Genomic DNA, 16,543 nt, shown 5'->3' with positions numbered 1-16,543 from the left:
CTACCATAGCATACAAGGTAAAAGTGTGGTCTACTGTTGAGTACTTACTACGAAAACCTGCTTATGATTCGTCAGTTAAATTACACCAATTAGTTCTCTTTAGAGTCATTTATCTTTTTGTAACGCAGACCAACTTTTAACTTATCCGGACACAGTAAGTCTCTTTTGAAACTGCTAAATATTTATTATTCTCTTGGAGTCAACACACACACGCACGTACGCGCGCGCGAAGCCCCGGTGGGTATTATGTCACAAGTGCAGACGTCACTGGGTCCTTAGGAGGATGTCAGGCCAACGCTTAGACATTCTGACAACGAGAGTGCGAGGACAAACTGCTTGACGCAGACGCCTCTCTGATCAACGAGTAAACATCTACACTTAGGAGGCGCCACCATCTTACATGCGCGGCTTTTTCTAGATCCTTTCGACTTGGTGTTGGTCAAGCTCTTGACAAGAAAAGCATTCTGACATCTCTTAATTTCTTGCAATGTGTGTTTGTGGGTGTGTGTGCGCACGGTCCGTCTGTGCTGGCATATGTAGCGTGCTTTGTTTTTAAGTAGTAGTGATACCATGCGAAAGTGAGTGAGAACTACGTGTAGACATTGTATATATTCTCAAAGACAAGAAATTTCAAAGCACATGTAGTATGTGAGAATGTGAAATGGTTATACACTAGTGGAGACGTCATCTTTATTTCTAGGAGGCAAAGAGACTAGTGTCCTCCTTATTTTACTGTGAGCAATGAAGGTGAGGGTTGAACTGTAAAGGAATTGTAATACAAGAAATGCTTCTAGTAATTTTTGTTCAATAGTTTAAATTAAAAAGGTCTTTGAAAAAATTCCATATCTTCCAGCTTGTTTATTCCAATAAGATATTTGTTTTCTAGACACGACTGACTGACCCTTCACAAACGGTTTGTATCGGAGGCAAAGCATCTGTCTTTTGTGGGTTTTTTTTTTTTTTTTTTTGGTTTAAATATAGTAAAATGTATTTGTCTGCTTTAAAGAACAGGGTGTTTTTAAGAGAATCGTCTGAAAATTGAAGATGCGGATTGACCAAGTGCTGTTAGGGGGGTCAACTGTCCTCACCTCTGGACGACAAAAAAAAAAAATAAATAAATAAAAAAAAATGGAGAGGTTGGAGAGGGGGTTGAGGTCAATCGGGGAGGGATGCTGGAAGGCCATCGAGGACAAGAGGATGCTGGGTCACAAGGGGATGCAGAGCATGCACACAAGCCGACAAACAAGGCGATGCTGCTTTCCCACACGTTCTCATGCACCGGTTGTCGGCACGCCGTGTGAACACGAACCGACCTCACCTCATGGGCCGTTGACGTCACACAGTGCAGCGGAAGGTAATCGCGTTCTGTCATCCTTCCCCCCACCCCAATCTACAACAACCCCCACCTCCAATCGTGCGCGCCTCCTCTCTAAAGACTGAACTGTTGTCATAGTCCCCAGTCTCTCCCCCTCTCTAGTACTATGAGGATTGACTGTCCTTGGTTCAGATTCCGTCTTGGGTCCGCTGTGACTCCTGTTTACAGAGCTGGCTGCTTTGCTGCGATAATAACCTGAGTTGCGTAAAACACCAAATTCTCTAAATCATCCTCTCTGTGTGTGTGGGCGCGCGCGTGACGAGTATGTATTGTCTGGCTGTACATAACTATATACATATGACGACGACGATGCCTATGATGATAAGGAGGAGGATGGAAAGGGAAGTGGCCACGAGATGATAATGATCATATTACTTACTAACCATGATGATTATTATGAAGACTTCGATGACAAGAAATGTTTTACAGTTTCCTGACACTAATGTCAGCTCAATGATTGATACTGTTAACATTTTATGAGCAAGACGTCTTTGATATTTGTTTTATTTTACATTACTCTGTAGATTAGCTCTGATTCTTATGCAAGAAAGGCTGCACCTAACGTCTGCACCAGTCATCTCGAGATCAAGAAATACTCCAGGTCTCGGTAACCGTGTTCGTTAGTTTATTTCAGAACGAGTTTTTTTTCAAATTTTACTCTGCTTTGAACATCCTGAAATTCAAAGGTTTCTCTGCAGCTTGATGAATGACCCCAAAAAATCTTCAAAGGGAAGACATATCAGCAGTAACAGACATTTACATCAAATATTGTAACAACACGCAACAGAGAAAGATTATCCAAGCTGCCAAGTTACATTAATGTTTTTGTCTCCTCCGTCCTTCAGGTATATTGCATCTTGCATTAATCTGCACTGAGTGCAGCACTGGACTTCAGTTCAACCAAGTTCGTTGTTCAACACATGCAAGTATCGCCAGCACCAGAAACTCTAACATCTACGTCGTTAAACGCGCGCGATATTTTGAAAAATAAAATGGCAGAATCAGAAATACCTTTAAACAAATGTCTCTTTTCTTAAAATGCCAGCTTGAGTAAAACATGAGAATGGCATGTTACCTCTTCTGTTAAGAACGAAGTGTTTTAAATGTTACCTGTTGTTTGAAGTCTTCATCTTGATCTTCATCTTGATCTTGAGCCTCGCTCTGGCTCTGGACTCGGGGGATAACTCTAAAGGATAACTCTAAAGGATAACTCCCAGTACAGAGACAACCCGACCTCGATGTATAAAATACTTACAGACCAGTGACCAGCGTCCACTTGCCAATATTTTGTTTGCGTGCTTAAATGGCAGAAATTTGAATGTTTGTTTGTTGTGTTTGTCAGATTTGAAGGGAATGGCTTTAGCGTCTTCACGTGACTACAGTCAGAAGACGAGACGACTCTTGTCAGGAATTTACAGCAAAATCTTTCAGCGTCAATTAAGAACAAAGTCTTCATAGCAAAAACCACACTTTTTTATGAGCGCTGATTATCATCTAAATAAAACAAATGAAAGCGGACAATAATCATCTAAAAACAAAGGACATCTACTCTGCATTTAAATTTGTTAGACTTCTACTGTAAAGGAATTGTTGTTCATGCTCCACATTGTATAAAATCTTGTTTCTTAATTTCACCTGCAAGTTTTGAAATATTGCAGAGAAACGACCCCATAGCTCTTAGCCTTCTAACATCTGTCGTCATCTGACGGAAATAAACTTCTTGTGAGCACGAGGTTGGAAGTCATTCATTATGTCATTAATCTCAACTAACATTGAAGTTATTTACCCTTGATCTCGGTATTATCTACTGTAAAATGTCTTCTACTCACAAGTTATCATTGATTTTTTTTTCCCCTCTTTCCGTGCTGCTTGGTGAATATAGTAAATACTTGAGTTAACGCAAATGTGCTGTTGGTGCTTATGGCCACTTGGTCTTGGTGTCGTCCATTTTTAGCATCCAGATGGCAATCCCAGCAAGCACGGCAAAGGCTGCTTACTTAGTCTTCGCATCCACAACTCGGTGCACATAACGTGTGCGTGACAGTGTTCTTGTAAGATTCAGCAGTTCAAGAGTGTGTGTGTGTGTGAGGAACATAGGGATAGGAAAATTTATTTATTATATTTCCTTTATGATGCTGATGTTTGTAAGCGCTTATCTCGAGAAGAGGGTGGAGTGGTATCTTGCACTGAGTTCTACCCAATCATTAGAAAGAAAACAAAAAACGTGGCGGATATTCGCGAGTCTAAAAACAATGCACATGTTTTGAATAGCTACAACTACAACTAAACAAGTTACATATAGTCACACTACCTGAAAATAAAACGTTAAACGACTAAACGAAATGTATTCTTCTCGTCGCCAATGCCTTCCTCTTCCTTTTCCCGCCGTGTCCTGCGTCATAAAAGCGAAAGAAGAGCGTTGCTAGGATACACTACCCGCTGTCCACTTTCCATACGTGACGTCTGGCGTGACCCCCAGCAGGTCGCTCGCTCCGTTGCACCTGAGTCGACCGTCAAGCACGTGCTGAACGCTATGCTTTCCCTCCCCTGACCTCCTTCCTCTCCACTCCCATCCCCCTTCCCCACACCTCCACTCGCCTTCTCATCCCGTTATAATCTCCTGTTCTTATTTCCAATGATGGAATAGACAACTGAAAACAATTCGACAATTTATACACTTTTTTTGTTGAGTATTCATGAAAGCGAACTTTTTCGGTCAACTTGACTGCATTAACTTGTTTAAAGTTTTACATTTTTATTCAACCCTCTACCGAGATTTGGACATACAATCCACACACACACTCACACATTCTAGTGCAGTCACTCGCTCTGCCTGAATATAAAGTCAGCGAATATTACAGGGTACACTGTGAATAATCTCCTTTTTTCCGTTAACTCTGTCAGATACTTTAGAGAAGTGTCATATTTAATCTTCTTTCTTTTTTGTATACCGTTTTTTTTTCAGCTATACGTGCTAGTGCAGTCTAGCTGAGAATGATGATAATGTGTGTGTGTCATTATAAACACCCTTCATTGATGCTGTTGCTTATTGTAAGAGTCTACATAGACCAACGGTAGTATATTATATTAAAATTATTTTAAAATATTCGACATCATAGAACTAGAAAAATATACATACATCTCACACGCCATGGCCTGTGAAATCAGATTTCATCGCTGGATCTCTGCTTCTCTCTTTAAAAAACACACACAAGGGTTCTGTTTCACTTTCTCTCTCTCACACACTCACATATAGCAACAATAACAATCTTCAAAGTCTGTTCAGATAGGTGACCTGCTCAGTAGAACGCCTCCACAACTGCTGGGTCCCAACTGGTCCGTTGACTGTAGGAGGCGCTGGGCAACGCTGTCGTCGTTACTGTAGTTCGCTCCGCCTGTGATAACGCGACAGACGATTACCGTTCTTATAACTGACTTGATTAATCGCGTTAGCATGGCGCGCAGATAAGATGCGTGCTGTGTGGAGGACCAGATCGAAAGGACATCAGTTTCTCGGGCTTCTGATATCACTATCATCATCGCAACATGTGATGGTTTGTCTGTAAGTGTTTATGCGAACAGCTTACATTCCTTTGTCCTTTAGTGGGTTTCAGACCGGACAGTTGTTAGACTGACCATTGTGTAGATACCTACGGCATGCTCTGTGTCTGAAGTGTCTCCATAGTCACTCCACTGCTGTCCCGCTTTTTCTTCCTGATCGTCGACAGGCCTGCATCTCCAGCTCCTCCTGGTGACCGGGTTTTCCTTCTGTATCGCGGGGTAGTTCTTACCTGGAGCGATTGAGACGTCCCGAAAACTGGTAAGACGATAGTGAGTAACCTCCACAGTGAAGGATGCATGGTTCAGGTCTCGTCTCTGGACGGGACTCTTTACGCAGAGATTGCCGTCAAGAGTTTTCTGAAGGTGCTCCAATATTTTTCCCCTGCGTGATCCTTTTCCATCCACAGGTACAAAATCGTAGACTTACATGGAGGAACCCCTAGTGTCACAAGGCCATGCGACTATTTTTACCTTTCATGTAACCCAGAATATCGTGTACCCTTTCCGTCAATAATGCTTTCAAATGGAAAAAAAGGACTGATCAGATCTTTCCTCCGAAGCTTTGGTCTGCCCTGTTTGGCTGTAATTCTGCTAAATTTCAGTGAACGGTTTGGTCAGGTTAGTTCCATTGTAGTGTTTTATCTTACTCTCCTCGCCCCCGACGGCTCTCTCCGACCCAGGTTATCGGTGTAGGCGATCTTCATACTTTACAACAAAGAGAACTGAAGATGTTACCAAAGAAAGCTTTCATATGTTAGTGTACTTTGTCTGTCGTGAATTAATTTTGGAAGCAGCCATCAAGATGTTTTCATCTTGGAGATTAAACAATGGGTCAACTGCTGCTCGTGAGTACCTGTGGCATGTATGCACCGCCGGATGCATCTCTTTTTTCTACCTGTTTATCGCTATTCCAGTAGTTTAAACACGTCCAGTTTATATTTCTAGCACAATAGTTCTGTATATTCGCGGATAAAAGCACAAAAATCCATCTCCACTAAGCCATTCCGATTCATGTGTGTGTGTGTGCGTGCGTGACTTCTTGCCTCTGTAATGTTCATCCAAGCCACAAAAAAGCCTGGATTTTGTGAATCCAAACACCCATCTCCAGACCAGTAACCTCACACCGTACTCGAAGGGGCTTTTTTCCATCGAAATTTAAAAAAGAACAGGTGTACATGTATTATCACCTTAGAGACTGCATTTTTCGTGCCGCGAGGTCAAAGGTTAGACAAGTTTTCATAAAGTCGTTTGTCACAAAGATGTAGAAATATTAGCTGACTTTAACCTACAACGGCAGTAACGGTTGATTTCATGTGCTCATATATTCTTTTATGATATCAAAAGAAAAACTGCATTCAGATATATCCCTTTAATCCGAAACGAATTTCGCATTATTAAATAAGCAAGGACGATTGCTTTCAAATATAATTAGTTAATTAATAATAATTATAAGTTATAGTTGAATTTATAAAAAAAAATTTCAATTGTGGAGGCGAGTTGAGTGCGCGATGCTCTACAAACAAACCGACTGTTATCATATAATAAAGCACAAAATAAACAACGTACGTAACACACATACTTATGTAGCAACCTACAGGCTACACTGTGGCTAACAATGACAGAACTACAATGAAAGTGGTAAAAATGCGGAGCAAGTAGAAGTTTGATAATTACACTATTTCTCAATTACATCCATTTTTATGTGAAAGATTAATTAATGTTACTGGTGGTTACATAGCAAATAAATAACAGTTTTCGAACGTAGCGTGAATACTGGCTTAACCTTTGCACGAACAGGCCGTTTCCATGACAACCGTTTTCGCGACTGCCATCAATACATAGATAAGTAACACTAGTGGGTTAGGGAGTGGGGGGATTTTGTCAGCAGTTTGCTTCATTTGGCCAGAGCTGATTAACTTGGCGAGCAGTCACAGTGCCCTCAGGCCACAGCAGGCCATGGCGCAGTGTACACACAGCCATGAGGACCGACAGGACAGATTTTTGTCATCACATTTCCATGTAGATGCTGTACATTTGGTGATGGTGTTCTGAAGCCACAGTTTTACTTTCTAGTCTCACCTAGTCTTACATTTCGGTTCGTTTTCATGTTGAAGCCTCGTGTGATAATGGCAAAGCCATACAAAGCTCAATGATAACAACTATGCTGAATATTTGCCTACATTGTTGCTTCAAGTATGGCATTATTATCCAGAATACTTGAGACAACAAGTGAATAAAAATTGTCTGTAAAACGTAAACACTTTATAACAGACATCCTTCTTGTATCAGTTCAGGTCTTCATGGCAAGCATGAAAGTGATCAGGCACATTCCACAAACGCCTTCTTGATCGAACACAAATCGTCGAGTATGTGACACTTTTTTTTTACATGAATACATATCTGTGTTTCCATGACGGTCATACAAACTATGTACGTGATGACTATCTCTGCGTTCCTTCATGTTCCTGGCATTGTTAGCTGTGTGAGTAGTGTTCTGTCTGAATGTAATGTCCGCCTCTATTACAAGACCCGATTCCCTACTGCCCTTAGCATCAAGCTCGCCTCTATTACCATAAACATGGCGCCAACTCCAGTTGCACATTCAACAAGGTGCACGTTCAAGAAAGGCCAACTGCCTGGTCCATTGCATTAAGGAGAATGTCTTGATTATGGCAAGATCATATGCAAATGTTTTATAATCTGCTTCTCCTTATTACATTCATAAGAACAATCCCAACAACAGACATTATCGTAATTTATGTACATAAGCTTGGTCGTTAACAATGATAGAAATTCTGCAAGGCTGTGTTGTTCTGTTACATGCAAAATTGTGGAGAACACCTGTAGTACCAATGTCTTTAAAAGAGAGATCATTTCTAAGTAATTAACAAATGCCTTAAGATTTCAATAATGAGTGGAGATCTTGGTCTTTATTTCAGTCAGTATGCACACAAATTTCAAGTGTTATGTGTATTTATGTGTGTTTGTGTGTACGAGAATCTATGCTTATTTGCAAACATTAAATCAACTATTCAAAAAGATTATATGACAAAATTGAAATGCAAAGGCTAACAGGATGGCATAAACTGCATTTTATTACAAGTTAAAGCAGCTTGTTTACAATTCTTCAACCCTGATGAATCTATATGCAGCTGAAAAGTTTGTTGCTGATTATAACAGATCAACAGATGTGGTATGATATTCAAGTATAAAAAAATAGGCGTAAAAGGGTACTTTCTGACATTTACTGAAGAAGTGGATATGCCCGTTATGCTACCCTCATATTAATCAAGCTAGCTGACACAAAAATGCAAACAAATCTTAAGCTGTCAAACAACAAGTGGAATGTTCAAACCAAATACAATGAGCTTTTCCTCATCCTAAGGATTACAATAGCAAGACTATAACCAGAAACATTTGTTTTCCTACAGCGAAAGGGCAAAAAAGCATAATTTGTGGTCTGATTTATTTATTTGTGGTATTGTATAAAAAATAATGAACACTAAAGAAGAATCGAGCAGTAGAAACAAACCATATTTTGTATGGTCAGACCCTAATGTCTTATCACATTTGAGAGTGGTCCCAAACCTGAAGTCAAAAGTCTTCTACATGTTGGGTTTTGAAGCTTGTTCTTTCACAAAATAAGGCAGCATAAAACTGACCTTACAAGTGGTCTTTATGCTTTGCATATCTGGTTATTTTTATGTATTAAATATGAATATAACTGATCATAATATTCTGTCTATAGCCCCATCATGCATGGCCTGATATGTTGTATGAGCAACAAAGCATGAATGTGCATACTTTCTCTCTCTCTCACTCACACACACACACACATTTTTTTAACAGCTTATCCAACATAGAGTTATATTCAAAGTAATAAGAAAACTACTTACAAAATAATTTTTATAACAGGTATGATCTCCATGCTTGCAACAATGATGTGATGATGACCCTAATATTTTAATTTATCAGCATCACTTTCAAAATAATCTGAGACCTAGGACACATTAATAGCCCAACACTGACATATCAACCCTGGACCTTGTGAATTTTTTCTCATACTCAACACATACCTTTCCATCACTCAATACCTTATTCTGCATGATTAACAAAACTGAGAAAAACAAAATCATTGTAATACTAATTCATTAGGAAATCATACAAGCTGATTTGATAATACATATATATATATTGTATTTAACATTAAGAATAACATTATATTTCTCATTTTTATTAGCATTAATATTTTTAATAAAATAGAATTAAGATTTTGATAAAATTCAAACTTGCATATTCAAAAGAATGCACATATAACCAGTAACAATGGTACTTATTCTTCAGCATTATCAATTTTCTCTTCATCTTTATTATTTTATGTTGGTTTTAAATAATATAAAGCTCTTTTGGTGACATGGAAAACACTATCCAATGCATTATTTCTTTTTATAAAGGCAAAATGTGAAAACGTGCAACATGATAATGTAAAAAAAAAAAAAAAAAAAAATGGAAAAAAAATTCTCAGAATAGAACACCTAAAAAAATGAAAAGCAGTATCACAGCATGAGCATGTCTTATTATGTAAAGCCTTGCTCAGAAAGCATACATTACTCATCTCCTCTCTGGAAAGAACTTCGGTCAAAAACATTTAATATAACATTTACTTGCAGATTTGAAACCAAGTTTCCATCTCTAAAAACTTACAAGTTAGATGGATGCCTCCTGCCTATTTTTAAGCATATTCAAATAAACACATTGTATGATAACTTCAGTATTTTGACTTTATGAGGACTGACGAAGGCCTTATGCAAGATTAAGTCACTGTATACATATCATAATTAGAGTATCATTAAAATAAATTGTTCTATACTGTTTACACATACACATATCACTGTAATAGGACAAGCAACTGTAAATGGCATTCAACTTCAAAATATATATATAATTTTAGGACGAAACATGTTATGTAAACTAACAAATATATCAACAAGCGATATAGCAAATATAGTAAAATATTCTTTCTAGCAAACAGTAAATATTTTACCACAAGTTATTTCACACCAAGTTAAAAATTCCTTTAAGGTCTTTTCTTGTTTTATAAGGAAATTGGTTCTGAGATAAACAGACACTATGTTCCCTTATGCCTCAAGTAAATGGAACCACAACTTAAACTGAAATGATGAACGCCATGCACCCAGCACCTTCAAAACATGTGGGCCTAAAATACTTGAAGTCAAAAATGGGTGCCAGTTAAATTTTTTTTTTCAATCACACTGGCTCTGCCCAACTCTAGTCATCATGTGACCTTTAATCACTGTTAAGTCATCACTGGTCAGAATTCAATTTTCTGGTGATGGAGAAGGGAGATAACTTCCAAGGTGGCAAACATACAGATGGGTTGCTTCACTGACTGCTGATTGGTTGAGAAATAAAAGGTAATAATGTTTATCTTACATAATGGGATTACCACAAGATGCACTTATTAAGCAGTAAAGAGTCTGGCCTAGCATGTTAAAATTTCAAAAGTGGTTATTATTGAGCAGAATGCTGTTCCATTCACAACACTAACTATAGCTACCATGTGGTTAATACTGCACAATTCCTTCAACAGATTTCTTCTTATTTTGATTTTTTTTAAAAATACACATCTGACATATATAACTCATGACATCACATTTACATTGATACAAATCTTGGAGCATCTTTTCATGAGGGCAAAGGAGAGAGAGGACAGGGAAGCACAAGGAGCAGTAGAGTGGCACATTACGGCAGCAAAACATTAAGAAAAATATTGTAAATGCTTTGTCATTCTTAATACTTCAAGACACTAAGCAGAGGCCAAAAGTACTTTCTTTTGTACCTCGTCTGAGGCTGGTTTAGAAAAAAAAAGTTTAACCACCTTGGTGTCATTTTGCAAATGCAGACTTTGTACTACAAGTCTTACTGCTTGTGCAAAAATGTAGAAGTGCACTTTCAGGGGAAAAAAAATTGGCTTTTTTTTTAATTACATCTACACAAAAGCTAAGTCACAACTGCCATATTTTGTCTGAAAGACTGCCAGTGAATGCCAAAGCTCCTGCCATGATACACCAAAGAGACTGCCTTTGTCTGCCATGTTATTGTACACAAATCTGTAAATATTTTACTGTATTTCAGCCATTAATACCCATTAATAGTGAGAGAGTTAGTATATGTTACACAAACATATATTATCACAGCAGTCTGACCAAAAGTTCCTGTCAAGGCATTCTAACTTACATTATTTCCAAATACATTTAGTGCAAACTGTTTGTATCCAAGAATCACATTCTTTGTCTTCTGTATGCACTTCTTGGATGTGCTTGAACGACTATAATTTATTTTCTTTTAATCCTTAGCTTTTTCTCAGGAACAAGGTGATGCTGCTAAGGAACAATAATAACCTTTACAGTAGGGATGAATGTAAAGATGCTTTCAGCAAGCACACACCACATGCAGGGTGTTCCATGACTTTAAATTCTCATGTCATGAAATAGTGTTTTCGAAGTATATCTACATTAACAATGAGAGCAGCAAGGCAAAGAATAATCAGAAGCATAAGGCACAGAAGAGGATCCAGCACTCGACTTGACCAATATGATTTTGTGCAAATAATCAGAGTCAGCTTGTTTCCTGTGATATCAGAAAATTAATTTTCAATAATTGTGATAATAATTCTTAAAATTAAAAACAATTATTATGTTTGCTCACATCAGCAACAAACATTTTAAAGTATATCAATCTTATTTCATTCTAAAAGAAAAAAATGTAAATGATCCTGATCAACAAAATATGATTACTTGATGAAGAATGCATTATTCCAGCCGGAGTGTAAGGAGAAAGACTTTCTGAGAAATAGGACAAGCACTACTCACAGTAAAAACAGAGAAGCAACAGTTTATACTTGGTGTGTGTTTGAATAAAGTAACCTGTGAGATGAATGAGAGGTGTCACAAAATCTTGATTTTTGTATTTTGGGAGTAAGATGGGATGCAGAGTTCTGAACATCTGGCTATTTATGAATAACACAACTTATTACATCATGTTAAAATTGGTGCATGGAATGATGATGATAGTGCTGTAAACCAGGGATGATGCAAGGGAGACTAAATATATGAATCTGTAAAGCCCACATCAGCAACAACAGAATACATCAAGAATCTATGGACATTGATCCTATGGTGGAAAAAAAAAATATTCCAAGTTTTTTTTAAAACATTACTTCTATAAAAGGCAAAATATACAAATGGTAAATAAAAACACTTCTAAAAAATATTTGTACAAAATCTTTGATGATGTTCTTACCTTGATTGCGTGCCAGTCTGGCGATAATGTCACTTTTCTGACTTGCAGATAGAAACTGTACTGTGTCTATGATGTCCAGTGTAACCTCCAAAATGCAATTTTCTCTACCAAAGTAGTTTTGTAGGTCCACCTAAAATAAAAGAAATTATAAAAAAGTTAACAAGATCTTATGAGACAACTTCAATATTTATCTATTAAATGCTCTGCAGACCTGTCAAGCAAGCTTTAAAAATTTCATTAGAAGAAAGGCAAAAGATCCACTCTCTATATGAGTGCATGTGTACTTAGGCCATTCAAGATACATGAACATAAGGTCATCCAGCCCTATCCTCTCCCACCCCAAATTACAAATCATAGAATATAAAATTAGCATGTCAGAGTTTCTTTTGTTTACAATAATAAAGAAAATTTCACTTCATGTTTTGACTTACCATAACAAGTATAAGATTTATTGAAATCCAAGATACTAGTTCTGTAAACACTCCAGTTAAAATGCTTGTTCATGAAAAGTCAATCTTATAAAATGGTTTAGCTCAGATAATTTGATTTTTAAAAAAAACAACTAAAATAAAAACTGAACGTAAGGCATTAATCTAGACAATCTACCTTTTTGACAAACCACTGTCTACGAGCAATCTTGCTGTTGTGCAAGACAAGAAAAACTGTAATGGCATGACATGCAATCAGCACACACAGGGCCACAGAGCAGATACACATAACAGTATCTGTTTCACACAAGCAGGCTACCTGAAGACAGTGGAAAACAATATCAAGTACTTGCACCATCGCATTCATAAAATACAAAACTTTGTAATCAATGGCACATGTAATCAAGCTCAAGAACAAACAACAAGAAAATGAAAATTGTATTATTATATTTAAAATAACAAAGCAAAATAAAGTCTAAGATCTACCCATTCTTGCATTCAGATGATCTCCATTATATTTCTGTGACTTTTTAATGTTTATGTAGTTATTTATCAATGACAACCTACAATGGTATTCAGTTTCTACAAGGGTCAGTAAAATAGTGTCACCGTCATTCAATGATCTGGGAAATTTTAAAATAAGTTTCTGTAAGGGTGTGGGGCATGGGAACTGTTTAACTTACATAAGCTCATTCTGTCTCACACATGCATATACAGCACACAGCACATGCACACACTGAAGCACATGCATGTGTTTTCAAGTGATGCTAAATTAGAACACAAAAAATAAGAGTGAAAAAGGAATTTGAGATTGAGAAACTGAAGCTAAGAAATAAATAACCTACTCACAAGAATGAAAATAACAGGAAGTATAATGTTAAGTAACCATATGCTTTGTTCAATGATGCTCCCAATTTTGCCATTGTGAATTGGAAAAAGGCAGAAAATGCGTCCTCTCATCTCTGAAAAAACTCCATTCTCTTTCCTTATCTGATTTACACATTTGACAAGGTGATGATGCTGTTTATATGGTCTGCAAAAAAGGAAAGAATATTTTTTAAGTAATAAATTAAAATACTTATTTAAAAAATCCTCCTTCCCAAGAATAAGGTAGTACACTACCAACCACCATACAATATTTATATATGCTTTATATCTGCACACTCAAAAGTCATATTGCAGCAATAAGTAGATTATGTTACCCTGATATTAAAAAAATCTCTAAAAAATGAATGCATGTCCTCCTTGTAATAAACAGAATATATTACCCATAAAGGAAACTGAAGAGGCGTGATTTCTTCTTAGCTTCAATGTCGTGTTCACTGCTGCCAGGCAAATACATAATGCTCTCGGATTTTCCCTCACAACTTTCACTGGACATCTTACATACCTGTAAGCAAGGCATAACATTAACAGAGATACAAATTTATAAACAATAAATTTTCATTTTTTGAAATTCAGTTAAGGAGAAAAAAAGTTCACATCATTCTGAAAACTCGTCAACTTTCTTGCCAAAAAAATGTCTACACAGAAAAGGAAATGATTAAAGGTTTCAAAATACAATTCCTTAGTTTAAATCATTCACGGTGATGTATATGAACATGTGAAAGTCCTCATCCTCTTCTCGACCCCGCCCCCACCACTTCCCTCTTAGTTCGTGATGGTAATTTTAATACAAAAATTTTCATCATGTGGTCCTATTTTTTTAATGAAATAATACCACTTACATTCTCTGATCAGACAATCTCGTGCTTCCTTGAAGGCATATCCTGAACCACGTACATACGCACGTCCATGACCTGTAGATTCGATCGACAATCTTTGCGAGCGTGAACTGAGCTCAGAAAATTGCACAAGTAATTTGAAAAAAGTATTACTGAATATGTTCTGATTACCCATCATATATCATGTCACCATATCGACAACAGTTATGGTATCTTTGTGTAACATAAAGAAGTGTAGAAAGTGTTTGTGTGGAGCTGATGGCGCTAGACCGCAGACGGCTGACTTCGCTCAGATCATGAGCAATTCTCTCTCCTCATCGGTTTAATGACTTAAATATTACAATGCATAAAGGGTGCGTCGCGCTCTCTCCTTCTCTCTCTCTCACACACACAAGTTAAGACAGGTGTTCTATAAAACTTACAGAATCACAAGATTATCAACGTGATGCGTACATGGACGAAAAGGTATTAGAGTGCTTTCCCTTGAAACTGGGCTGCCCGGTGGCGCAGCGGTAAGCGCCTGTCACCTATGTGGTGAGCGTTGGCCGTCCTCGGGCACGCTGTTTTTTCTCTGCATGTGGCATTTGTTTACACTGACAAGACTGGCTGGGCACAAAACACCAATTACCCCCCTACACACACAGACCTCCTTGAAAAGTGCTGTAGTTATGATGACGGACGTATGTGTACGCCTGTGCTTTAGGTAATTCGAAGCTATTAAAATTCAAGTTATCGTGGCTTCAGATGATAGAAATAAAAAACAAAAGCTACACAAATGAAACTGCAACATACGTCTACTAGGTAGATCAAAAGTGGACTATGTTATAACTTTAGATGGCACCGATTGGGAGCGAAAGTTGAGTAAGCGACGGAGGGGAGAAAAGCAAACGAATGAGCGAGTAACTTGCTAGCTTCACTCAAACCGTTAAGTTAGAGAAGAAATAGCAAGTGTAGACCTTTCGCTATTTCTCTAAATTGCTGCCTCTTTTGAATATGCTGGCTCGAATGAACCGACAGTTGACAATATAATCCCAATTGGAAGAGACAGCGACAGAAATCAACCCGAGTAAAGCCGGGTACCCTGCATACCTAGTAACCTATATACGGTACCTCTGACGTCTGAGTGATCTTGGTCTGTGAAGTGGCCCGCGACACGGCTGTCCGAAATGGATATGGCCCGCGACACAGCTGTCCGAAATGGATATGGCCCGCAGGCCGAAAAAGGTTGGGCATCACTGGCCTAGACTGGCCTAGAGCAAAGAAACAAATCAGAAGGTGACCGCTAAGTCCAATGCAGACAACAACCGCGCCACCCTGACCCACACGACCACATACGTTCCATGGAGACAACCCGAGCTCCTCTGAACCTTCAAGTCCCACCATCTGCACGACCCACGATCAAGGAGCGCCATGCCAATTGCCAAAGACAACCAGCTTAGTACAGCTATAGACTGCGCCCTAGGTGACAGCCTAGCTTTCCTAAAAGTTCTCGTTTGTGTCTAGTTAATAAGTACTAAAGCTACTGAGGGCAGGGTTGTTTCCCTTGTTTATGCTTAGAAAAGATAAGTACCGTTTTAATTACGATGTTTCTTCTGTTTTCTTAGTGACAAATAATGTAAAAAATATGGTAAAACATTTTTAAAACAATGTGTGTCATATTTTTACAAAAAGTCTTACAAAACTTGCAGTTGTCTACATTAAAAGCTATTTAATTTGCATGCTATTCTGCTCAACCCGAATATCACGGAAAGCCAGACTATACTGTTGTCAACGTTAGAAACATTAGTTGTACAGGTGTTTTGCCAACATTAGCTAATAATACGCTTTAACATTTTGCTCCAGATAGTGCGGCTGTATGTCCACACCTTTCTCGCGGGTCGACCTGCGACCCACTCCCCAGAAGGGGAAATAACAATTCAATGTCAAATAATAAATCTTGATAATAATAAACATGATGTTACTCTTGATAACCAATTGGTCATTGCGTGTCGTCTGCTCGATCGCTCTCTTTTAACTCTGAACTGCTAGCACACTAGTACGGTTTCACTGTATGCATGAACATTATTATATACATTATTACTTTATACATTTTTTTTTTTTTAGGCCCTTCGCCCCTCCTGTTGTCGATGTTT

At 37.9% G+C, this 16,543-nt stretch overlaps 1 protein-coding gene across 2 annotated transcripts; it reads right to left on the bottom strand.

Annotated features, from left to right (window-relative positions):
- Positions 1-7,298: 7,298 nt before the first annotated feature.
- On the bottom strand, positions 7,299-14,897 carry LOC112574063. 2 transcript variants are annotated; one of them, XM_025254886.1, is made up of 7 exons: positions 14,834-14,897; positions 14,415-14,486; positions 13,956-14,077; positions 13,537-13,720; positions 12,866-13,006; positions 12,260-12,389; positions 7,299-11,587 (listed from the first exon to the last, which is right to left on the bottom strand). In XM_025254886.1, the coding sequence occupies exons 3-7, from the start codon at positions 14,066-14,068 to the stop codon at positions 11,436-11,438; spliced, it is 720 nt and encodes a 239-aa protein (XP_025110671.1). In that variant the 5' UTR covers positions 14,069-14,077; positions 14,415-14,486; positions 14,834-14,897; the 3' UTR covers positions 7,299-11,435. The 2 variants fall into 2 exon arrangements, with proteins under 2 accessions (XP_025110671.1, XP_025110672.1); XM_025254887.1 differs by having other exon boundaries at positions 14,415-14,521; positions 14,834-14,876.
- Between the last annotated feature and the right edge of the window lie 1,646 nt (positions 14,898-16,543).

The sequence above is a fragment of the Pomacea canaliculata genome, linkage group LG10, assembly GCF_003073045.1.
Source record: "Pomacea canaliculata isolate SZHN2017 linkage group LG10, ASM307304v1, whole genome shotgun sequence".
In the NCBI taxonomy this organism is placed as follows: Eukaryota; Metazoa; Mollusca; class Gastropoda; order Architaenioglossa; family Ampullariidae; genus Pomacea; species Pomacea canaliculata.
The sequence above is the reverse complement of the archived record's forward strand: the minus strand, read 5'-3'. Positions and strand labels throughout refer to the sequence as shown.

What these genes read in the sequence shown, in the direction of transcription:
- LOC112574063 (XM_025254886.1), bottom strand. Translation starts at nt 14,068, where the DNA reads ATGTCCAGTGAAAGTTGTGAGGGAAAATCCGAGAGCATTATGTATTTG. An exon ending in CTCTTCAGTTTCCTTTATGG is followed by an intron (nt 13,721 to 13,955) that starts GTAATATATTCT and finishes CCTTTTTTGCAG; the next exon opens with ACCATATAAACAGCATCATC. An exon ending in CAGACTGGCACGCAATCAAG is followed by an intron (nt 11,588 to 12,259) that starts GTAAGAACATCA and finishes CTGATATCACAG; the next exon opens with GAAACAAGCTGACTCTGATT.